A 25,509-nucleotide genomic window follows, 5' to 3' on the forward strand; every position below is an offset into this window, starting at 1 on the left:
ACCCTAAATGCAGCAAACCTTGAATTTCTACATAGGCTCATACACTGAGACCCCTTATTTACATAGTATTTTATTTATATAATACTTCTTTAACTCTTAAAACTTTTTTATTTTATAAATAAAATTTTGTTTTATTTAATTATTTATAAATTATTTTTATTATATAAATAAAAACCTTTTTTTTTACTTTTATAATATTTTACAGAATACAGAGACAACTATATTATCTCACTTGATTTTTCACAACAATCCTGTGAGAGGCTATAATTATCCCCATCTTACAGATGAAGAAACTGACACTTTAGATTAAGATACTTGCCCAAGGTCATATAGATAGCAAGCATTGGGGGCAGGCTTCCTGATTCCAAGTTCAGTGTTTTTCAAGATCAGAGGCTTTCCCAATGATAAAGTAATTTGGTTGTCATTAATCATCAAGTTTTTCTACCTTCTAAGCCAAGCTTTGGAGAAAAGATTTCCAGACTTCAAATTGGGAGACCAGGGTACTGGGCGTGACTTTGTTGTCCCTGTCTAATAAGTTACATGGCTTAATTCTCCTGAGCCTCAGTTTTCTAGATCTGTAGAATAGGGAAAAGATTACCTATTCTACCCACTTTACAGAGTTGTGAGGGTCTAATGAAATAAGGATCCTGAAATGATTTGGAAACACAAAAGTATTTGCTATGAGTTTCCTGGCCTGTCTATGTTCTCTCCCAAGCTGTCTGACCACTCTTCAGACTCCCCTATGGGTCATTATCAAACTCCTATCTTTTAAACATAAATAACACCCTCATTCCTAACCCACAAAAGGCCTTTCTTCCATCCCCTTCCCCCCTCCCCTTTCTCCTCTTCTCCCCTTCTTCTTCCTTTCCCCTTCCTTCCCTTCCCCTTCCCTTCCCCTTCCTTTTACCCTCTCCTTCCTTTCCCTTCTCCCTGTTTTTCTTCCCTGTCCTTCCTTTCCCTTCCCTTTCCCTTCCTTCCCTTCCCCTCCCTTCCTCCTCCTTTTATCCTCTTCTTCCTTTCCCTTCTCCCTCTTTTCCTTCCCTGTCCTTCCTTTCCTTCCCCTTCCCTTCCACTCCCTTCCTTTCCTTTGTCCCTTCCCTTCCTTTTCTTCTCCTTCTCTTCCCTTTCCTTCCCTTCTTCTTTTTCTTCCCCTCCCTTCTCCCTCCTTTTATCCTTCTTCCTTTCCCTTCTCCCTCTTTTTCCCTGCCCTTCCTTCCCTTTCCTCCCCCTTTCTAAATCGAGGGTTCTTTGGGTAAGTCTGGAGAAGCCATCTCAGAAAGATGTTTCTAATACACCAAATGAAAGGAATAGATTCCAGAGGAATCACTTCTCCTGGAACACAACTATCAAAATGCTTCACTAAGCAAAGTCCCGGGCCCCAGGTTAAGGGGTTCTATGCTATAGCTCTTGCTGATCTCAGCACGTCCATGCTGCAAACTCTCTTCACTCAGGTGAGCCACTGATCTATATATTCGGCCCTCATTTCCTAAACTCTGCCAAATTACCCGCTGGCCAACACTACCAGATTTCCCATCAGCCTCTCAAACAGAATGTGCCCAAAGGAGAGCGAATCTCTTCCTTCTTTGGTCAAAGATCCCTCCATTCCCCCCCCCCCCCCCCCCCCCCCCCCCCCCCCCCCCCCCCCCCCCCCCCCCCCCCCCCGGTATCCTGGCCATTACCTCCACCCGTTCCTCAGTACCAATTAGTTGCCAAATCCCCCTGATCCCAAACTACCTCTGTCATCTGCTCACTTCTCCCACTCACCCACTAGCTCAGGCTCTCACCACCTCTTGTCTGCACTCCTGCAATTGCCTCTTAATGGATCTCCCTGCTTTTAGGAGTTCCTTTCTCCAATCAATGTCTGCACAGCTGCTGAAATAATTTTCTTCCTAAAGCCCCAGGTCTGCCCGTGTCACTGCCCTGCACTACAATTTTCTGCAGCTCTCTCCTGTCTCGAGGAGGAAAGAAAATGTCTTCAGCCTGCCACTTAAAGCCCTCCACAGTCTGGTTCCAATTTACCTGTCCGGCCTTATTTCACGTCATCACTCCCTCTCCCTTCGGCCACGCTCCAGCCGCATGGGGCTCCCTGGAGCTCCCCCACCCTGACAGCACCTCGCGGGCCGTCTCGTATGCCTCAGAAGGGCCTGTCCCCTTGGCCCTGCCTCTCACCACCCTCAGCTCAGGGGACATGTGCTTTGAGATGCCTCCCTCCAGGGCTCAGCCCAGTACTTTGCATATACTAATTATTGTTGAATCATGTCAGTCATTATTTGACTCTTCATGACCCCATCTTGGTTTTTTTTTTGGCAAATATACTGGAGTCATTCGCCATTTCCTCCTCCAGACCATTTTATAGATGAGGAAACTGAGGCAAACTGGGTTAAGTGACTTGCCCAGGGTCAAACAGCTGGGAAGTCCTGAGGCTAGATTTGAACTCAGGACTTCCTGACTCCCCATCTAGTTCTCTATCCACTGAGCCACCCAGCTTCTGAGATTTTAGCTCAGATCTGTGACTTCAGATCCAATTTTCTCTCCACTAAGTCACACAAATAAGGCAACTGAGGCACAGAGTGTTAAAATCAAGATTGCAGAACGAATGGATGGGGTTGGATTGTGAGGGAGAATAGGAAGAAGGTCCCTCAGACTCTGTTCCCGGTGAGATGTCGTGGCGCCAGATGGAAGGCACCGAGGAACTGGTGTGAGGGACTAGGGGAGCGGACACGAGGATAAACAGACAGCAGGCCTCCACATGGGCAACAAGTGACCAGTAAGAATTATCCTGAGATGGGGGCTCACGGTCTGTCCTGCACTTTCTGCCTCAGTCACCCAGAGCTGCCTCCAACCCCCTCATTTCCCTTCTCTCCATCCCTGAGCTGACCCATGGGGAAACCCCCTCATACATCCCACAGGATGCCAGGGCAAGAAGCACCGGGCCCCCGGCTTTCCTCTCCCTTCCAGGCAATCATGCCTTTGGGGGAGCTCCGGTTTGGGGCAGGGCTCCTCATGGAGCGGCCCGGGAGGAGGAGGGGGCAGCGTTCTGTCTCCACCTTTGGTGGGCAAGCATCCATCCCTAACCCAATCCCCAAGCAGAGCTGCTCTGAGCACAGGCCCTCCCCTTCTTCCCAGGGTCTCACCGTGATGGGCAGGTGCCCCTCTGAGGTGCTCAAGGACTCGTTGACTGAGCAGTGGATGACTCTGTCCGACACGATCTGGATCTCGCAGGAAGTCTGGCCAATCTTCACCTGGTACTCGTGACTCTCCAGGCCCAGGTTGTCATGTTCTTTCTGATTTAAGGAAGGAAGAAAAGGAGGGAGAGATAGAGACAGAGACAGAGATGAAAACAGAGACAGAGAGAGACAGAGATAGACAAAGAGAGACAGAGATGGAGATGGAGACAGAGAGAGACACACACAGAGATGGAGAGAGACACAGAGAGACAGAGATTGAGACAGAAAAACAGATACACACAGAGAGATGACAGAGAAACAGAGAGAGAGAAATATACAGACACAGAGACAGAGAGAAAGAAAAAGAAAAAGAAACAGAGGAGAGAGACAGAGACAGAGAGAGTAAGAGAGAGGGGAGAGGGGAAGGGAAGGTGAGTCACAAACATACAGACAAATGACTTCTCGGGGGGACACTGAGCCCCAGCACCCCAGGATTAGACCTTTTGTAGCCAGTCACAGGTTCCTAACATCTCGAGTCTGAGGATACAGACTCAGAACTGAACTTCCCTTGGTATAGGGAACTTTCCAAGGAAGATTCTCCCTCTGAGCTTTTTCCATGCTTAAATGCACATGGAAAAGGCCTCTGGAGCTCGGCAGCCACGGGGAAGGCCCGCCGGCCGAGGGGTCACGGTCTGCTGGCCCAGGGCCCATCTCCAGGTAGGTCTGTGGGCATCCTCCCAGATCCCGAGCCAGCTTTCCTGCTGATGCTCTTTCTCTTAGTCCTAGGACGGGTCTTTAAACTCACAGGAGCACAGATGAGGGAGGAGGGGATTTCAGAGATCACCTAGCCCAATCCCTTCATGTTACAGGTAAGGGAGGGAGACCTGGAGAAGAGTCATCATCCTTGGAACTGAGGGAGACTTCACCTGGCCCAATCCTTGCTTTCCAGATGAAAGCTGTTTTATACCCATTCTAAAGAGGGGGCAACTGAGACCCAAAGGATTTAAGTGGCTGTTCTAAGGTTCTTGCTAACTAGAGGCAGGGCTAGCCCCACAAGCCAGGTGTCTCTGACTTGAGAAGCAGTAAAAAGACCCTGCTGCCTCTGGACTTAGAGAACCTGAGTTTAAATTCTGCCTGTGGGTCAGTCCCTTGGTTTCTCTGGCTCAGTTCTCTCATCTGTAAAACGAGGGGGTGGAGCTGGATCTACGCCCTAGATCAATAATCCCAGGCCGAGTCCCCGGCCCAAGAGGCCTTGCTGCCCCCGAGCAATGGGGCCCAGTGGCCAAAGGGAAAGCCTTCTGTGTTCCCCCACACGTCTGGAGGCCTGCCCCCCTCAGGCCCCTGCACCTGCCTGTTTTCCCTCCTCTGAGACCAGGTGGGCTAAGGCGGGGAAACAGTTCCCCTGCTCTCCCCTTATGGGAAAGAACAAGCACCCACCCGACGGCCCTTGGGTGGGCTGAGACGGCCGGGCTGGGGCTGCTCCCCCATTGGGACCGACTCCATCCCTTCCGTTCTCTCCCCACAGTGCTCTGTATAACCCCTCAGCTTCTCTATGCCAGACAGCAGTGTGGGCGCAGCCTGTGCAGGGGGCAGGCCCCTTTCTGCCCCATGTGGGGTTTCTATGAAGGAGCATGAGTAGGTAGGCACCCAGAGGGGGTGCCCGGGGTGCTCACTCCCCAGGGCTGCTGGGGGGCCCCCCAGCAACCCTTAACCCACTGGCGGCCTTGACTCGGGCAGGGCTGGCCCAGGGAGAAATCTCTGCCATCTGTTCTCCAGAAGGGCCGGGCGAGAGAGCCGGGCCACCCAGGGCAGGCTGGCCACGGCTCTGTCAGGCTCCCCTGGCTGTGGGGAGCACGGGGCGAAACGGGGCACTCTGGGGCCCTCGAAGGGGTCATTGTCCCGGCAAATGATGGCGTGGGAGCTAGTGCTCCGGGAGCGGATGTTTCGTCCCTAAGAGGAGGCGAGGGTCGTCCCTCTGGGACTCGGGAGTCCAGGAACCAGAAAGGAGCACGTGCTGTGTCCGACGGCTGAGCCCGAGTCACCCTCGGAGTCCGGGCTCCGCTGCCCCCGCGCCCCCCCTCCCTCCCCCACTAGTGCTCACATGGATGACCAGGGTGAGGGGCTCCCCAGGGTGGTGCTTGATCCACTTCTCCCTCTTGGCGGTGGAGAACTGGGGGTCGGGCAGATACTCCAAGCTGAACCTGCTGCTGGGAAGCACATTCTTGGGCTCTCCGGGGTCTTCCATGGCCACCTGCTCATCCTCATACGGCTGCCCATTGATGAAGAAGTTCACAGGGGCTGACTTGTTGGCGGTGGCTCCAGGGGAGGGGCAGGTGATGAGGGTGGAGTTAAGGACCTTGCAGAGCTGGAGGGGACGGAAGGCGGTCAGCGGGTGGTGGGACAGGGGGAGCCAGGGACGCACACACGGACGCTGGGAGGCAGAGACAAGCACCGGGGCAGAGACGAGGAGGGAGAGACCAAGGGCCCTGGAGACCGGCAAGAGCAATACAAGGGGCAAGAGGGAGAGGAGGCAGCCGGGGCTGCGCTGGGAGGCAGGTGGGAAAGAGGCAGCGCCGGCTCTGGCTGGGCAAGGCGGGTGCCGGGGGGGCCACTCATCACGCCCGGTGTCTCCCAGGGGCTCCGGCTCCCCTCTGTGGGGACCATCCCCCACCTGGAGGAGGAGGAGGAGGAGGAGGAGGAGGAGGAGGAGGAGGAAGAAGACGAGGAGGAGGAAGAGGAGGAGGAGGAGGAAGGAGGAAGAGGAGGAGGAGGAAGAGGAGGAGGAGGAAGAGGACAAGGAGGAGGAAGAGGAGGAGGGAGGAGGGAGGAAGGAGGGGGAGGGGAGGAAGAGGAGGAGGAGGAGGAAGAGGAGGAGGAGGGAGGAGGAAGGGAAACCAAGGGAAGGAGGAGGAGGAGGAGGGAAGGGAGGAGGAGGAGGAAGGGGAAGGAAGGAGGAAGGGAAGGGAGGAGGAAGGAGGGAGGAGGAGGGAAGGGAGGAGGAGGAGGAGAAAGGAGGAGGAGGAGGAGGAGGAGGAGGAGGAGGAGGAAGAGGGAGCGTCTTCACTCAGCCCACACAGAAAGCTGCCTGGCTTTTCTCACACTTCCTCTTCGAGGAGAAAAGCTCCCTCTCCATCTGTCCCTCCTCTCCCCCTCCCTGCCTCCCTGCTCAATGCTCCGGTATCTGAGCCTCAGTCTCCCTGTCCGTGGCCTCCCCCACTTTCACCCCATTTCTGCTGAGATCCCTCGGGTCTGCCACCCGTGGCTTCCCCACCCCCCCATCTCCCAGCCTTTGGGACTCACCGTCTGCTCCTTGCCAATTTGATTCACCATCATGGACACGTTCTGCACCATGTCGAAGCGGCTGCCCTCCACCGTGATGGTCCTCCCCCCGCTGGGCAAAGAGACAGCGGGTCTGACCGTGGCCGTGCCCAGGAGTGGGAGGAGAGGGACAGGGTGGGGAGGCTGCAGGCGCCCCAGATTTAGAGCCAAGGAGGGGATCGGACTTCGCATCAGAAGGGCCTGCCTCCAAGTCCCGTCTCTGGTGCTTACTTAGCTATGTGACTTCTGGGGACGCCACTTAACCTGCCTCAGTTTCCTTTCTCTTCCCCCTTTCCTCCCTGTCTCTCCATCTCTGACTCTCTCTTCCTCCTTTCTTCCTTGTCTCTCCATCTCTCATTTCCTACTTCACTTCCTGTCTCTCCATCTCTCCCTTTTCCTCCTCTCCATCTCCATCTATCTCCTTCTCTCCTTCCTCTGTCTCTGTCACAAACTTTAGGGAGCTCCTGAAACTTCCTCTCTCGGCACAGACCCCACAATCTCGGAGGGCTTCCCGAGGGGGGCTGATTTGTCTGGAGTCCCAGAGCTAGTATGAGATCCTGGCCTCCGGGCTCTGGGAGGCTGGCTGCCCTCCTCCTTCAGCCAGGCCTCTCCCTGCCTGCCTTTCTCTCCCCACAAGGATTAGCATTAAGGTGTCTGGTTAAACATTTTCTGGGGATGTGACATGGCTGAATTTTAATACTGCTCAGCTGCTCTGATTCTTTGACATGGCGTCTTATGAGATCAGAGCTGGTAATTATGTGATGCAAATTTATGTCAGCAGGAAAAATGAAAAAGATGGGAACACGAATGGGGGGGTAGGGGTAGGGAGGGTAATGGGATGGGGAAGGCTGGGGGGCTCACCTAAGTGGGATGGAGAAGACCAGCATGGGGGGCTCACCTGAATGGTTTGAGGAGGGCTAGGGGCGAGTGGGATAGGGAAGGCTGGGGGGGCTCACCTCAATGGTTTGGAGAGGGCTGGGGGGCTCACCTGAGAGGAATGGGGAAGGCCGATGTGGGGGGGCTCACCTGACTGAGCTCTTTCTGGGACTGATGGTTGTGATGACTGGGTCTCTCATGTAGTTGAAGGTGATGTTGCTGCTGATACATGATTTGTGCTCGAAACGCACGCAGACCCTCACGGTGGCGAGCAGCTCCCCCCTCGGCATGGTGCAGGTGATGGTGGTGTCCGTGCGCCTGTGGCAGGAGGGATGGAGCTGCTGAGCGAGCTCGGGGCAGAGCTGGTCATCCGCGCCCAGCACCAGCTCTCCGCTGGCTCCCAGGGGCCACCCTGATCCGGCCCAGGGAGAGCAGCTGAATCTTGGGTGACGAGGCCGCTGTGTTTGGGGCAACTCTAGAAAAGCAACTGATCCCGCCTCTTTCTCTTCCTATTCCTAGTCTTAGATACCATAAGGTCATGCCAGATACACGACACTCCAGCCAGAGTCCCTACCACTGCCCTTCCCACCGAGCCATCCTGCCTGCGCCGCCGCCAAAGGAGCTTTCCTAAAATAGCCCCCTTGGGCTGAGATTCTTGTCGAGAGTCGGTGTTGGTCCAACGCCGACTGCATCAAACCCACCTCCTCCTCCTGGCATTTGAGACTCTCCACAATCTGTCCCGTCTTACCTATCCAGCCTTATCCTCCCTTCTCTCAGGATCCAAGCAAGGTCCCTCCCTACCTTCCAACATTCTCATTTCCATTTCGATGCTTTTGTTCCCTCAAAGCACCTTGTATAGTCAGAGTCAGCCTTCTCTAGTTCAGGAAGTATATCCCCTCTTCCCCTCAGGTTAAAGGAAAAGCTCTCTTTGAAATACTGGGAGTCAGCACCGTTAATTCTGGCTGGAGCTCCAGCTTATGGTCTAGCCTGTTCACTGAAGCTCCTTTCTTGGAAACACCCAGAAGTCCTGGGCTTAAACCTGACCCCAGGAGCATCCCACTCAACGGCTCACAAGGGGATTCAGCTCCATAGGAAGCAGCTGACCCCGAGATCACTCGGGTACTCACTTGTCCCACCCTGTCCAGCCCACCGGGGTCCCAGGGCTTACACAAGATTTAGACACTGTTTGGTATCGTTGACCAGGACATGGAGTTCGGATCCCACTCCAAGATCACTCCCTCGGATAGTCACTCTGGTGCCCCCGGCCTTTGGGCCAACATCTGGCTCCATGGAATAGACAACTGGAAGCTAATGAAGAGGAAGGAAGGGAGAAGAAGGGGAAAGAACAGGGAGAATGGAGGATGGGGAAAGGAAGGAGAAGGAGGAGAAGAAAAGGACAAAGAACATAGGGATTCGGTGAGAAGGAAGACAGGGAACAAAGGGAGAAAGGTAGAGAGAGAAAAGGGGAGGGAGAGGGGAGGCAAGAGAAGAAGGGAGAAGAAAGAGAAAAAGAAGAGAGAGGATAAAAGAGGAAGAGACAAAAGGAAAGGCAGTGAAGGAAGGAAATAAGAGGAGATAAGGGGGAAGAGGGAAGAGATGAAAAGGAAAAGAAGAGGAGGGGAGGAGAAGGGAGGGAAGGAGAGAAATAAAAAACATTTTCAGCCAGTAGACTTAGCCATACTCCTCGCCAGTTCCTCAGTTGATATGAGAACAACTTCCAGCCCACCTTCCTCCATTTTTTGTTTTTTGTTTTTGCCTCTGCCTTCTTCAAGGGAAAGGAACCCCAAGGCTCTCCCGATTTCTTCTTTGATCTTTGACCCCTCCCCTTGCTGACTCCTGACTGTCAGCCCCCTGGGCATCAGATCGCAGAAGGCTCTCTTCCCTGTGCCAACCAGATCAGATCCCTGTGGGCACGTGCCTACTTTCTCCTTCTTCTGGAAAGGTCTCCTACTGAGCTCCTCCAGGGCAAGCACCCCTCCTCCCCTCCCTCTTCTCCCTGCTGTCATAGTCAGCACAGGGTTGGGCACAGAATCCCAAGCCTGGCACTGGCCTCAGGCTAAAGATTAGAAGGCTGGGGCAGCCAGGTGGCGCAGTGGGTAGAGCCCCAGCCCTGGAGTCAGGAGGACCCGAGTTCAAATCTGGTCTCAGACACTTAATACTTCCTGGCTGTGTGACCCTGGGCAAGTCACTTAACCCCAATTACCTCAGCCAAAAAAAGAGAGAGAGATTGATTAGAAGACTAATTTCCTGAAGGGGGAACATCCTGTTATTCAGGAGATGATTTTTGAACCCCAAATTTCTTCTGTCAAGTGACTTGTCCAGAGTCACACAGTCACAGAGAACCCAAACCCAGTTCTTCCTGGCTCTGAGTCACTGCCTCTGCATCTCTCATTCCTAGCATGGCAGCATTCACATATTGGCCCGTAGGGTCGTGGATCTAGTCAGGGGTTGACTAGCCCAAGCCCCTCATTTAACAGAGGAGAAACTGATATTGAGCCAGCCCGACGATAGTCAGGAGACACAGGTGAAATTTGCACTCAGGACCTCTGACTTCAAAATCTAGCATTCTCTTCCCTACGCCATGTTGATACTGAATGAATGTTGAATCTGTTGAAATCTTGGAGCTATTGAAATATTTTAAACTGTGGACTACAGAGTCTCCTTGGCTGATAGAGATCAATGGTCAGAAGTCATGGAGTTAAACCAACCAGAGACTCTACTTCTTGCCTGCTCCGCACCTACAGCAACCTGGAGCCCTTTGTCCCACCGTCTCCGGTGTTCCTATGATCGAATGAGATAATATTTGCCTGGCACGTAATAGGCGCTTAACAAATGTTTCTTCCCTTCTCCCTTTCTTAGAAGAACTTGGTCAGAGAGAAATGGATGGGCTGGGGGCACCAGGAAGAGCCTTACCACGTAAGAATAGCGTTCCCTCGACTTCCCCTCCTTGCTCACGTTCACGGTTACAACATCGGAAAAGGGGGTGGGCGATGGGCCAGTCCAGCAAACGATCCTGAGGAAGAGAAGAAGCTGATGAGGAGAGCAGAAAGCCGCCCCCTGGGGACCCACTCAGCCCGTGGGGAGAAGATGCTGTAGCTGCCAAACAATCTGCTCCCTCTGGGACTCCTCAGGTCTACTGGTCCCCCTGAGGAAAGCTGAAGAGAAGAGGATGGGGGGGGGCCCAGGCTCCCGATGATATGGACACGAACATGGCAGTGGGTGATGACAAACAAGATGGACTGTGGGGCTGCTCGAGATGTCACTGAAGAGTCCTCCCAGTCACTGAGACGGGGACACACGCAGGTCTGACCATCCCCAGTCCCTCCAATCTCGACTCTGGAATATATTTGCTTGGGTAGGAAGAGGCACATGTTCTACACTTTTAAGCCAAGTCATCTCTGCAAAGACAGCACTGATGATGGCAGAAGAGCCAGTTTCCCTGTTCCCATCCCCCACATCCACATCCTGCTCATTTCTTTCTTTCCTTTTCTTTCTTTCTTTCTTTCTTTCTTTCTTTCTTTCTTTCTTTCTTTCTTTCTTTCTTTTTCTTTTCTTTTCTTTTCTTTTCTTTTCTTTTCTTTTCTTTCTTTCTTTCTTTCTTTCTTTCTTTCTTTCTTCCTTCCTTCCTTCCTTCCTTCCTTCCTTCCTTCCTTCCTTCCTTTTTTTCTTTCTTTCTTCCTCTTCCTCCCTCCTCTCTTTCTCCTCTCCCTCTCTTCCCTCTCTCCCTCCCTCCTCCTTTCCTTCCTTCCTTCCTTCCTTCCTTCCTTCCTTCCTTCCTTTTTTTCTTTCTTTCTTCCTCTTCCTCCCTCCTCTCTTTCTCCTCTCCCTCTCTTCCCTCTCTCCCTCCCTCCTCCTTTCCTTCCTTCCTTCCTTCCTTCCTTCCTTCCTTCCTTCCTTCCTTCCTTCCTTCCTTCCTTCCTTCCATTTTTGCTTCCTTCCGTCCTTTAAATATAGAGCTCATTGCATCCTATAATGCTGCCCCTCTAATGGCCCAATTAAACTGCATCTTCCTTGAAAGCAAGGACCACCATAAGGTTATAGATCCAGAGCTAGAAGATTCCTCCAGGGTGACATCTAATCCAACCTTCCCATTTTACAGATGAGGAACCTGAGGCTAGGGGAGTGATTTATCCAAGGTCATACAAGTATCTGAGGATAGATTTGAATTGAAGTCCTCCAGTTCCAGAACTCATACATTCCTCCACCCTGTCCCTTAATCATCTCTCTTCTCCCCCCCACTCCTACCTTTTAGTGCCATTTATTAGATATTTAATTAAAAAATACCTCTTGAATTTTGCTAGGTCAAGGGGAGGGTTGGAACCTCTCTCTGAGCCAGCCGCAACAGGCTGCCCCAGCGCTGCCTGGGGTTCAGGAAGCTCGGCTTCCCCGCCAGGCTGTGACAACAGTTCTCTGTGTGATCCTGGAAGAGTTCTCGTTTTCTCAGCGTCCTTATCTGTGAACTGATGGGGCTGCACTAGGGGTCCCCCGGTCCCTCCCAGTTCTACCACACTAGGACTCCCACCGGTGAGAAAGGAGCCCGCCGCCCAGAGCAGCAGAACCTCCTCGGCTGTACTCACTCCTCGGAGACGACGTATCTGCCCGGGAGGGGCTCGCAGGCCACGCCACCGATCCAGGTGCTGTGGGCCACTTCACTGAATCTGCGGCCCAGGTTCTTTCCACGGATCGTCAGAAGGGTCCCTCCTTCCAGGGGGCCGCTCAGGGGCTCGATCTGCCACAGAGGAGGGGGGAGCTTTGGGCAACTGTCAAGGCAGGGGACGGGCTGCGGGGTGGGGTCAGAGGGGGCTGGGACGGGCAAGGGACCAGGGCCATGACTGTGTGACACACAAATAGAAAGGTCTTAAATAATTAGCAAAATGCCAGTGCGTCCATTCCTCTTGCAACAGTGCTGTGAAGAAGGGGGCAGCGCTCCTGTTTAACCCATGAGGTAGCTGAGGACCGGAGAGTACTGGCCTGTCCAGGGCCAAAGAACTACTGAGTTTCAGAAGCAAGAGTTGAGCCCCACTGTTCTTGACCCCAAGGCTGGTGCTTCTCCTCCTGCCCCAGGCTGCCTTTCTCTGAAGGCCACCAGATTGGGAGCTCCTGGGGAGCAGGGACTGTGCTTGCCTCTTGTTGGATCCCCAGCACTTAGCACCTAGTAGGTGCTTAATAAATATTTACTGGATGAATGAATGAGTACTGGGAATGAGAGTGTGTATATAATATATATATATATATATAAATTATGCATTCATAAAGGGCCTCTATCCACCACCGAGGGCAGTTTCATTTTGATCTTTGTACCTATCCAAATGCCTGGCACACAGTAGGTGTTTAATGAATGCTTATTGAATGATTGATTAATATACAGGAATGATTGCAATACATACTTATATCTATTTTGCAAAAATGCCAGGAAGATCATATGAGAGCGTGTACATATTTGTGCATGCGTGTGTGTGTGTGCATGTGTGTATGTGTGTGCACACGCAAAAATGTACCATGATATAAAATTCCAACTTGGAAATTCATGTTAGAGAGAAGACACTTAGTGAATCATATGGAGATTGAGAGTGGGAGTAGACTTTAAAGTCTCCCTAGTTCCATCCCCCTTTTCAAACAAATTATTTTCAAGTTAAATTTTATTTTTCCAACTAGCAAGCATTTTGGTTTTTTTCTCTATTTCTCCTCCTGTTCCTCACAGCTAGGAAAATAGACCCTAAAAGCACAGAGAAACTAAGCAGTGGATTCTGGTACTGGCCACACCCTCTCCTGTGGCTCACCCTGCCCCCAGACTCCATCCCCTCCGGCAGGAGGTGGGCAGGGGGCCTCCTCAGGACTCCTCTGGAGTCATTTGTTATCCCCTCATTTTAGAGATGAGGAAGGTGATACCAGGAGAAAAGGAATAACTCCTCTAAGGTGACCTAGATTTTTCTACTACTAATAGTGAGCTTTACAAGAGCTTTTAGGACTTGCAAAGCACTTTAAGTGTGTCAATTTATTTGAGCATTACAACAAGTCTATGAAATAGAGATTATTATTCCCATTTTATAGATGAGGAAACTGAGGTAGATAGAGGCATGGGGGGGAGCACAGAGAGAAAGATAGAAAGTGACAGAGAGAAAAAGGAAAGAGAGGGACAGAGATGGACATAGAGGAAGAGGATACAGAGATAGAAATGGAGATAGAGACACAGAGGAGGAGAAAGAGATAGAAAGAGGAAAGAGACAGAGACAGAGACAGAAAGACGCCCAGAGTCATCCAGCTAGTGGGTGTCTAAGGCAGATTTTGAATTCAAGTCTTATTGATTACAAGTTTCCTGCTCTCTGGTGCTACCTGGCGTGTAATCCCCTTTAAAAAGCAGTTTGGGGACTCAGAGCTGGGTCCTCTGGTTTTTCTCACATACTGAGCCATTAGGATATAAGAGCGTGTATTTTGTCGTTAAGAACCTGCAGGGATAGGGGGGAACGGCGGGGGGCTCCGCCCCTGGGCCCATCACTTACCTTCCTGATCTCCGGGGCAGGGCAGACCGTCGTGACTGGCTGGAGCTGGTGGTTCAGTCTGCAGCCCTCGCTCCAGATGCATCGGTGGCCCAGGTCCTCCCTCCCCATGCACTGGGAACAGTCTGTGCTCCCCATGGCGCAATTGTAGACCTCCACTGTGGCGGAGAGACCAGGGTGAGTGCAAGTCCCACAGTCTCCCTCCCCGGCCTGCCCCCACCAGCCCCGGCCCCCAGCCATCATTCATCCACATGAGCAATAGGCCCGTTGCACGCCTTCTGAATCACTGGGACCTTGGCTCTGGGCCCGAAGCCTTCCCAGAAGTGCTGGGACGAAATATAATTTAGCACTTTGAGGGGGAAAAGGAGCAATCTGGTCAATCTTTGCTGCATTTTTCAAATTCTTAGCCCCCCCACGGGGATCTTTGCGTGTCCTGCTGGCTGCGCGATCATGCCGATGGGCTGCGTCTGAGGCTCTCTGTGGCCCCCGCCGCCTCAGTCCCTCCATCTCTGCTCCTACGCCTCTCCCCTGCTTCTAGAGCCAGCGAGCCCATTCCCACAGCCAGAGTGTCCCGTTATCGAACGATGGGAATCTTCTAGAGCCTCCACGTCTTACTCTGCGATCCAGCTTTATTGGCCCACGTGCCGTTTCTCACACGCGGCCCCAACTCCATGCTGTCTCCCACTCCTGGAATGTTCTCCCTCCTACCTGTCCCAACTCCCCTGGCTTCCCTCAAGATCACTCAAATGCTACTTTCTGGAGAAGGCTTTTCCCAGTCCGCCCAGCCCCTGTCTCCCTAACACCCACTAAATCACTAGAAAAACAGTATAAATCAAGTTGTTGACTGACTAACTCTCATTAAGGACCAAGCACATAATCTACCTTTATAGGAAAAATTCCCTCCAATCTCATCTTGGTGGAGAGGGGACCCCAACCAATCAGTGAATCGCAGATGGGTTTGCCTTCAGCTCTCCATTAAATAAACTTTCAGAAGCCTAGATTTATACCTGGAAGGGATGTGGAGACCATCTGGCCCAATGTTACAGATGAGGAAACTGAAGAAACTCCCAGGGAACTTAGGGATTGTCTTGGGTCATAAAACTTTTTGAACTTGGAACTTCTAACTCCAATCTGCCAGGGCTTCCTTAATGGTGCTTCCTTAATTCACTGGCATTTGGCTACCCCCAAGTCTCATTAACCAGATTATTCCCCCCCCCTTTTAGAAGAAAGAGGAAAACAACAATAGAAGCAGGCAGATTTCCGTGACTCATTCAAAAGAACGACTTCCAGGGCATGTCTTGGATCCAACCCAACACTAAATTTCCTCTCCATCTCCCTTGCCCGTCCCGGGCAGAGAGAACAGAAGACATTCATGCTGGGACCCCATCAATAAAGTTGGATGCCACCAGGGTCAGGAGACTCTGCTGACTAAGGCAGGCATGGAGATTCAGGCGTTTTAGAGAATCTGGCTCCCCTTCCTCCTCCCACCCCCTAACTGTTGGCATTCCCCAAAGTTCAATACTTAGCCTTCTGTTCTCTCTTGCTAAGAGATTACATTCTCCTCTCACAGTTTCAACTATCACTTCTAGATGGATGATTCCCCAGCCCAGATCTCCAGGCCCGGCCTCTCCCCCTGAGCTTCAGGCTTTTATTTCCACGGGTACTTCTGCACGTCTCCTCAAACCCCACATGGCCCAAGCCAAACCCGCCCAGAGGCTCTGGAGAGACAGCAGCTGTGGATGAAGCTGGACGGGGTTCCCATTGCCCTGAATGACCTTCTGGGCTCTAAAGGAATATTGGGATATTCTTCTGATCTAGTCACTTAGAAGCTTGAGGTACTGTAAGCAGAGTTTGCATGGGCAGAGGGAAGTTTGTGGGGAAGCAAGGAGAGAAAGGTTGGCTAATTAACTCAAGTGCGTGCAAGAATCAGGACTGAGTCAGGCCCTTGGAGAAGAATGAGTCGGTGTGTGGAAGTGGCGGGGAGACTTGTTTGGGGGCTGATCTTTGGGTAATTGGAAGGAAGGTTCACTGAAGGACCACAGCTTCATCCTATTTGGATCCATCCTTTTCTAGAGGAGGTTAAATGACTTATGGGCTTACAGGAACACAAATACAGGTGTGAAAGGATCACACCTTATGGTCATGGTTATGGTTATGATCAGATTCCTTGTTTTCCTCATTTTACAAATGGCACCGTAGATTGTGCATCAGTCCTGGGGTCAGGAGGACCTGAGTTCAAATACACTTAACACTTATTAGCTGTGTGATCTTGAGCATTTAAACCTCCCCCCAAAAAGAACAAATATAATTTGATCTATTGCCTTATCCCCCAAATTATCTTGCCTATAGTAAACACTCAGTAAATGAGTGTAGAATTGTACAAGTATTTCATCTTGAACAAGGGAAGTAACAGTCATGTCTCCCTCATTTTTCATTTATTAAGCACCTAAGCTCCTTGAGGGTAGGGACTGTTTCACTTATGTCTTTGTAACTTTAGCACAATCCTTGGTATACTTTAAACACATAAGATTTCATTTAAGATTATTAATTAATGATTAATATTGTATTATATTAACTATTGATTGATACTATTTTATTTCTACTATTTACTATTATTAGTTGATTGATAATCCCACTGGACTGATCAGACCCCAGTTGGAGAGGGCTTTGGGCATTTTTAAAAGGCATAATGATAAATTCAAGCATCTTTGGAGGACAGTGATCAAGGTCTGGACAACATGATACATGGGAGCCCATTGAAAACCTGGCGGAGAGAAGACTCCCGGGGGACATCCCTAGGGAACTGTCATATGGAAGAGAGAGTGGGCTTCTTGTATATGGCACCAAAAAATAGAAACATAACCGATGATTACAGGAAAGCAGATTTCTCATGAGGGGCAGCCAGATGGTGCAGTGGATAGAGCGCCAATCCAGGAGTCAGTAAGATCTGAATTCAAAAATGGCCTCAGATACTTCCTAGGTATACGACCCTGGGCAAGTCATTCAACCCCGTTTGCCTCAGTTTTCTCATATGTAAAAATGATCTGGAGAAAGAAATGGTAAATCACTTCTAGATCTTTGCCAAGAAACCCCCAAATGGAGTCACTAAGAGTCAGATACAACTAATCAATGACAAGATTTCCCGTTACTGAGAGGAAGCCCTATCAATCAGAGCTGTACAAAAGCAGAATGGGCTGCTGTGGTAGATTAATGATTTTCCTATTATTAGAGGTATTCAAGTAGAGGCTGGATTCTAGTTGTTTGGGAGAATGTTGAGGGGCTAAGCACCTCGGGAGTGTAAACAAGGTGATCTCTATGGTTTCTTCCAATTCTGAGATTATGAGAGAAAAAACCTTTTAATCATCCCTCGGTTAGTCAGAAAACGCAAATAACTAGAATTTCCTTATGTCATTTTGAGCATTTGGTTTACTGAGATCAGGTTATAATTGTTTTCAAGTTTTAACTCATCCATTAGCGTGGGAGCTCTCTCTGGGCAGGAACTCCAAGTGGACTGAGGCTTCAAGGGAAATAGTTTCACTAGAACTTTGGAGAACATAAGATTTCCCCCTCATTTTATCAATATATCAAATAATATCCTTTTCCCAACTGTAAATCTTGAGCAATAGATGAATAATTTTTAAGTAAGAGAAGATCAACATAAAGATAAGTGTTGAATAAGGCTCAATTATTTAGTCATCACTCAGATCAACCCCTTCCTTTTAAAGCTGATTTCATGTCCAGGCTTCAATACATCCTGGCTGTGTGACCTTTAGCAGATCACTTCCCTTCTCAGAACCTCAATTTACTCATCTGTGAATTGGGAAAAATAATACTATCTCATTGGGCTGTTATGATGAAAAATAATATATAAACATTAAAGGATTATATAAATGTGAATCATTATTATTACTTTACTTTTTAGGACTTATCTAATAAGTCCTGGATAAGTAGCAATCTACATGGATGGAGAGAATGCCCACACCAGTAATTTCCACACCAGAAAAAGACAATCACAGCTTCAGTGAAGATAAATTTATGTACCATACTATTCTGTCTTATGTAAACTATATCTTTTAAGTTTAAGAAGTTGGCAGGAAAGTATCAAATTACCTCTAAACTTTTTTCACAGGATCTGATTATTTTTTGATATCTATTTTTAAAAAATATTATTTAATTTTAACATTCCTTTTAAAAAAATTTGAGTTTCAAATTCTTTCCTTTCCTTTATCCCCTCTCCCACTCCACTGAGAAGGCAAGCAATGTGACAACAATTATATCTGTGAAATTATGTAAAACATTTTCACATTATCCATATTTTTTTAAAGGCAAGAAAAACAAAGTGAGAAAACTATCCTTCCATTTACACTCAGAGTTCTTTAGTTCTCTCTCTGGAGGTGGATAGCATTTTTCACCATAAGTCCTTTGAAATCATCTTGGATCACTGCATTGATCAGAGTAGCTAAGTCTTTCACAGTTGATCATCACTATGATATTGCTGTTACTTTGTACAATCACTCCTGGTTCTGCTCACTTCATTTTGCATCAGTTCATATAGGTCTTCTCATGTTTTTTCTGATACCATCCCCCTTGTTATTTGTTACAAAAACCCATTGTTAGCACATATGACAGTTTGTTCGGCTGTTCCCCCATTGATGGGGATGCCCTCAATTTCTATTTCTTTCATAACTTTGCCCCTTGTCAAAGCAAAACAATCTCCAGCCATTGGGCAAAGGAACTCCATATTCTTACTCCTTGATGGTTATTTCCCTCCCTTTATCTGAAACCCCAAAGATGCACAGGAGGATGTTTGGTGTCAGCAACCATTTGCCTGTGGGACCAACAAACTCTCCTGTTCTCCCACTATCACAGACGGCCATGGCTGGCAAGGACTGACTCTTTGGTTGGATTCTTCAAAACATGCCCAGAAGTGAACGAGTGTGGGGGGGGGGCATCCAATACGATGCCTGTGATTAATTAACATCTGCTGAGTGGCAACAGTATGCAGGGCACTGTTATTTAGAACGAATTAGTTTTGCTGAACAGAATAAATAAGTAACAATATTTTGCATTTCAACAGTAACTTCAATCTGACAACTTTAATTCCCCAACAAATATTCCCAAGGAAGCCTCTCTATTCATTAGATTGCTAGTCATTGAAAGCCGGGTTTTGTCCTGTATCCGGGCCCCATCAGACCATATTTAATCAGCAGACATGCTGGTTTCTGTGGGAATTGCTGTATTTCCTGGTCTTTTGCCCCAGTGGGTACTTGAACAGCAGTGGGTACCTTGAATTTTCGATCCTACTTTTCCTGGTTCAGTGGGACAAGCACGGGCTTTAGCGACAAAGGATTTGGATTAAAATATTATTTCTGATACTATGTTGTTATTCTATCATTTCAGTTGTATCCAGCTCTTCACGACCCATTTGGAGTTTTCTTGGCAAAGGTATGAGAGTGGTTTACCATTTCCCTCTCTATTTTATTTTACAGATGAGACAGAGTGAAACGACTTGTCCAGAGTCACACAGCCACTGACAGATTTTCAATTTCCTGATTCCAGAAATGTTGCTCTCTCCACTGAGCCATTTACTACATAACTTTGGGTGGTGGGAGGAATGTGTGTGCTTTTTAAATGGCACCGACTACAAATTCCAACGGATATTTCTTTCATTGCCTTCCTCTGAAGGGCTCATAGCTTGACTGTAGTCTTCACTCTCCGGGGAAGAATTTCATATTTCTACTCAGAATCCTTTTGATTAGATTTTTTTTTAAAAGTCCTCTGACTTCAGACAAGTCGACAGGATTATGGGCAATGTGTGAGTATATGGATGGATGGGGTGAAATGGTTTGATGGAGCAGTCACTGGGAGTCCCTGCGTGTGTGTTTGTGTGTGTGTGTGTGTGTGTGTGTGTGTACAAGATTCCTCACTCTCCCCTTGACAGCATCACACTTTTCCAAGAGCAAAGGAAGAAGGAATTAAAAAAAGAAGTCATCAACTCATACCTGTCATCTTCTCGGGGCTGTCAATAAATCGGTCTGGTTTGCCCTTTAGCTGAAGGTTTACTGGGAAAATCTGGCTCCTTTGAGGGGTGTGGAGCTGGAGAGGGAAACACAAAATGAAGACATCAGACCAGGAAAGAGGACACTCCGGTGACTGAGGCGCCCCACACATGGGGTACACGGGTCCTCCCGACGCACACGTGAACTCCCATTCAGCCATCTATGGAAATGCTCACAGACACAGCCATGAGTCTGCACCCAGGCACACCTCCAGGTACACACGTGTGCACACTAGCCCCAGATTATACACACAGGAACATGTGTGCCCATGGCTCACGTGTGACACAGCCACATAAAGCCCCAAATTCACAGAGGTCAGCCCTTTGCCCCTCTGGCACCCAAAGCAAATGCCAGGGCATTGGAGGCGGGACCTCTCTACTGACTTTTGCTGAGGACCATCAAACTACAAGAGAGCAGCCAGCAGATGGTTCTGCATTTGCTGGACTTGGTGGAAACATAGAGAAAAAGAGGGGAGAGAAGCCCAAGAAATGGAGGCAAAGTTTGGAAATCTCTTTCCCCTAAAGATCTTCTGGGGAGGTTGTCTTTCTACTTCCTAGTATTCTCTCGTTCTCTCTCTCTCTCTCTCTCTCTCTCTCTCTCTCCCCTAATTTGTAGTGTACTTTTTTTTTTTAAAACAAAAATGATTCCAGTCTCTGCTACTTGGAATAAAGCTACAAAAAATAAAAAATTCAGGGAATAGCGCCCAGGAGCTCCCATCACAGCAAGAAGCTGAAAGCCCTTCTTGCCACTTCCCTGCCAAGTTTTACTTGGGTTCGTGGGTTTGTCCATGAAGTTAAAGGACAAGGACTGGGAAGTGGAGGGCAGAGATGGAGAGACTGAGGCATGAACAGGGAAAGGAGAACTTGGAAAATGACTGAATTTGCTCTTCAAGAGTATCCTCGGGAAGAATAAAAACCACACATTTTCCTTTGTTTTGATTTAACCAGGGGCTCTTTCTGTTTTGGCTGAGCCATCTGGGTGTAGGCCCAGCCCTCTAACCCCCAATCCTATCCACCCACTCAGAACCTTCCCCTCAAACAACTCCCCAAGTCTTCCCAGCTTGGGAACGCTGGTCTGGGTTGGGCTGCACAGATGTTCCAGCCCAAGGTTGGCTCAGGATCTCTTGCTATAAGTCTCTGAGAGAAGGCATACTTGGGCATACTTGGGAGGAAGGGAAAGGGGAGGAAAGGAGAAAAGAGGGAACCAGGAAAGAAAAAGGGCAAAAAAAAAAAGAAAAAGAAGGGAGAGGGAAGAGGAAGAAAGGGAGGGAGAGAAGGAGGGCAGGCAGAGAAGGAAGGGAGAGATTGATGGCACAGAGAAAAATCTAAGGGAGGAAGAAGAGAGGAAAGAATGAAGGGAGAGAGGAGGGAAAGAGAGCAGGGGAAGAAGAAAAAAAGCAAAAAGAGATAGGGAGACAAAGAGACAAAAGGACAGGAGAAGGAGGGTATTGGGGGGTGGGGGCAATGATGACTCGGGAGGCAGTCACTCCTGTGCTTCTGTGTTACTTGAAACAGGATTCCAACCTCCTTGCTGTGGGGGAGGAAAGTGGCCCTCTGGGAGCCGAGCTCCCAGCCCCATCTGCTGAAGGTGCAGGGTGGGTGTGAAGTCCTGCCTGAGCCTCCAGAATTGCAAACACAGATGGTCACCTTTCCTTGTCCGGGACCTTTGTGAGCTGATTCGCTGAGGGAGGGAGGAGATTGGATATACTTACCATATTATTAACTTCATTCCTCCAGAGTAAGTCAGAGTTCATCCACAATTAAGAACAACCCCGTCCTCACTACTCGGTGCATGAAGCACAATGTGGACAGGGCTGCTGGGGTCGCCCACTGCATTCCCCCACCTCCGGGCCCAGCTGTTCTAAACTGTCCTGGGTAGAGTAAGATGAGCTAAAAATTTACACCCGGGTCTCCTAGATTTTGATATCTCCGGTCGTTTTTCTCAGGAGTTTTCCGGCGGAGGCCAGTGTCTTATGACTTTGTAATTTCCTTCCCCACCAGGACTAAGATCATAGGACCAAGAACCCAAAGTCACTTTGGAGAACATTTAGTCCAAGGCTCTTATGTTATAAACAAGGAAACCAAGGGGCAAAGGGGGTGAGGATGGGTTGTAGGGGTCTGGTTTGGACCCCCACCTTTATGCCAAAGTTGGGAGGAGGGGAGAAGGAGTGAGGGAGATGAGAGATTAGAGAAAGAAGGGAGAGTATGGGGAAGGGGAAAGGGCCATCATTCTCATGGTCCTAGTGGCCCCCGAAGGAGAAAGGCCAGCGAGGGGAGACAAGATGGGAGAGATGGAATCTCGGATCCGCAGCAGCTTCCCCATCTGCGTTCATGAGGACCAATACCAGCAGCTTTAGGTGAGATCCCTCTCCTCCAACTCACCACGACATCGCTGCACTGGATTTCTGAAGCATTGATCCACGTGGCCTCAAAGGTCTCATCACTTCCAAAGTTGCAGGCCAGAGAGACACCCTGGAGAGACACAGTGAATGAGGGAGGTGTCTAGAGCAGAATCAAGTGTATTATTAGTCCCTTAGTTTGGATAGATCTGGGCTTTGATCTTTGATCTTGGATGAGTTCTGGGCTTTGAGCTCAGAAAGATCTGAATTCAAATTCAGCCTCAGACAATTATTAGCAAATAAGTCACTTAACCTCTGCCTCAGTATTCTCACCTGTAAAATAGGGATAATAACATCACTTTCATTCAGGGGTCATTGTAAGGATTAAATGAGATTGTAGCTGAAAAGCACTTAGTACAGTGGCTGGTACATAGCTGGTGCTTAATAAATGCTTACTCTCCACTTCTCCCCTAATAAACTTCAGTGGCTTCCTCTTTTCCACATATCTACTTGAAATAGAAACAATTTTTCTTGGTTCCCCTCACTTTTCTAATTCTTCCTCATCCTTCCCGGCTCAGCTCAGCTCAGCTCAGCTCGGTCCACATTGATCTCTCCCCCTTTTTTGAACAACTACAGTATTCTGTCAGAGAAGGGAGGCAATGATAGCTCTCCGCCTGCCTCTCTGACTTCCATCCATCTACGCTCGCCCACCCCAGCATTTATTGACAGTTTGAAGATGAGTCACTTAGTAAATATCGATTGATTGGGTTAATTTAGAAAATAGAGGCTGAGGTCATCTAATGACTAGTCTCAAATTTGGGGCTCTCTGGTGTGGATCCTCTTTAAAACATCTTTTCCATTTCTATAGGGGACAAAGTGGAGAAACTGGATTTTAAACTGGAGAGACAGTAAAGACATTTCTGGGTGAAACACCGGCCGAGGCTACAGACAAACTGAGGAGCCCAGTCTTCAAGAAGGGAAAATTCATGTCTCTGACCATTTCTTTCACCACCTTCTGTGAAAAAGATTCCCTTTCCTTACATATTGTTATCTGCTGAACTCCTTCCCTTCCTTAAGGTTTGACTCAGGCACCCTTGCCTCCCCCTCACAAACACTGGCAAAAATCACTCTTCCACCTCAGATTTCTCATAGAGCTGGCTTGGCTCTCCTTCATTTTCTACCCTGTATCATATTAATCTGCCCACATGTTGTATTTCATCCCCTCTCTTATTGGGTACTTTTTGCCTGGAGTATCCTAGAGTCTCAGAGATGCCTCCAGAGTGGGCAGGAGAGTTTCATATTATCTACCCATCTGTAGCCCTAACCTGGGCCTAAGACTTCTCCATATAGTAGGTGTTTAATAAATGTTTATTAGATTTATTGTCCCTGCAGGTTTGGATATTCATCTAAAGGCAAAGATTTTAGGGCTCCGAGAGCCAAATCAATCCAAGAACTGAATATTAAATAAAAAATGGGGGGATGTGGAGGTACAACGATGGTCCTAATCCTACTGGAAAAGTATGGTCTGTGTTTCCTCCACCCTTTAAGACTGTCATATTCTCAGCTTTTCTCCCTTATTGGGCCAAGCCTTAGCCTTATTAGCTCCAAATGGGGATTGCTGGGGTTGGTTTTTAATTAGAAGGGAAAAGGTAGCATGTTGCAGGGGATAGAATGTGGCCTTGGGATCGGGGAAATTCAAGTTCTGATTTCTGGCGTCCAGGGCCTTGGTGAGCTTGGACCATCCCTTAATGTCTTAGTGCCCCATTAGTGCCAACATTATGTCCATTATACCTACATACATACAGACTGACATGATAATATGTGTATGAATAAGTTATCATGTACACACACATCCATCAATCTCTCCATTATCTATCCAGCTTTCCAGAGCCTAGTCTTCCATTTCCCCACTTTGGCCATATGTATGTATCTGTGAACCTTGCATTTAGGTATATGGACCCACATATGCATATGTACGTAAATATGTGCACACAGAGAGACATGTTTTCTTAGCTTTGCCAGATTAATCTTCTCCATCCTTTAAAGAGAAGCTCGAGCCCCCACTTCCTTCAGAAAGCCCCAACTTCAAGAAGTTCTCTCCCTTTTCTGTTCTCCCAGGGACTTAGTCACCTAACCCTGGTTCGAAGCTGGCCAGTCACAATTTCTCTATATTAGTTTTCTTTACTTTGGGACCTCAGGATGGCAGAACATGAGCACTGGAAAGGAACTTCAAAGACCATCTCATTCACCCCCCTTCCCATAGTCCCAACTGAGGGAAGTACTTTGTCCAAGATCCCATTCCGAGTTAGCGGCAGTCAGGATTAGAACTCAGGTCTCATTTCACCTTCCCTTGTCATGACTCCATATACATGCTTATATGTGTATATCTGCTTTCCCCCAGTAGAATGGAAGCTCCTTGAGGGCAGAGAATATTTCACTTTTGTCTTTGAATCTCTCTTGTGTCTTAATAAGTATTTAGTAAATGCCTATTAATTCATTAATTAATATTTATAAGACCTCAGGCAAGTTATATTATATATTATTAAAATATATTTTTACAACTTCATAGAGACCCTATGTGGAGAGCACTTTGTAATCTTCTAGTGCCATCCCTCCCATGATAACTTGTATTTAGTTACTCTCTGTGCGTATGTGCATTTTCTCTTTATACCTTATATACTTTTATGTGTACTTCTTGCCTCCCACATTAGAATGTAAATTCATTAAAAACAGAGATTATCTTCTTCTTTGTCCTTGTATCTCTAGGATATCCTAGTGCAGTGTCTGGCTCCTAACAGGGACTCGATAAAGATTGATTGATTGATTAATCTATACAATATTAGATAAATGTGATTTCTTGATACTCTTGGAGTCCAAGCGAATGAATGAAATCAGAAAGTCAGCCTGAGCTTGAGGCTCCTTGCTAAGCCTTTGAAGCATTTCTGAAGACACATCTGGGCAGTTTTTGCCGAACTGTGCCCCTCAGGGCTTCCTGTTTACTCCCCACTCCCATCCATTTCCCTTCCCCTCAGGTCTGGGGGCCCCCACAGAGGAAGCCCGGGAAGTTCTCTCCTCTCCTTGCTGGCTGCTGATAAGCTAGGGCTTGGGGTGGGAGGAACTGACATCTCAGAAAACCAGGAGTGACCTGCAATCTGATAGTTCTGCGGTTGCTGACACCGAGATCATGTGCTTGGACTTTGGAGATAGGGACTGACATCAGCCGCTGCTGGCTGGGTCCTCCCTGGCTGCGGACC

General features: G+C 48.7%; 1 protein-coding gene across 1 annotated transcript in view; it reads right to left on the bottom strand.

Moving 5' to 3' along the window:
• Window positions 1–25,509, bottom strand: part of PLXND1 (plexin D1) — a 196,319-nt gene that overhangs the window by 55,906 nt on the left and 114,904 nt on the right. The window contains exons 10-19 of the mRNA XM_031955593.1: window positions 22,299–22,388; window positions 19,861–19,954; window positions 13,862–14,016; window positions 11,939–12,090; window positions 10,275–10,374; window positions 8,530–8,669; window positions 7,512–7,679; window positions 6,468–6,558; window positions 5,269–5,532; window positions 3,135–3,284 (exon numbers count right to left, since the gene is read on the bottom strand). Of these exons, the coding sequence (XP_031811453.1) occupies window positions 3,135–3,284; window positions 5,269–5,532; window positions 6,468–6,558; window positions 7,512–7,679; window positions 8,530–8,669; window positions 10,275–10,374; window positions 11,939–12,090; window positions 13,862–14,016; window positions 19,861–19,954; window positions 22,299–22,388 (1,404 nt within the window). The remainder of the gene's footprint in view (window positions 1–3,134; window positions 3,285–5,268; window positions 5,533–6,467; window positions 6,559–7,511; window positions 7,680–8,529; window positions 8,670–10,274; window positions 10,375–11,938; window positions 12,091–13,861; window positions 14,017–19,860; window positions 19,955–22,298; window positions 22,389–25,509) is intronic.

Source organism: Sarcophilus harrisii, chromosome 1 (genome assembly GCF_902635505.1).
Source record: "Sarcophilus harrisii chromosome 1, mSarHar1.11, whole genome shotgun sequence".
In the NCBI taxonomy this organism is placed as follows: domain Eukaryota; kingdom Metazoa; phylum Chordata; class Mammalia; order Dasyuromorphia; family Dasyuridae; genus Sarcophilus; species Sarcophilus harrisii.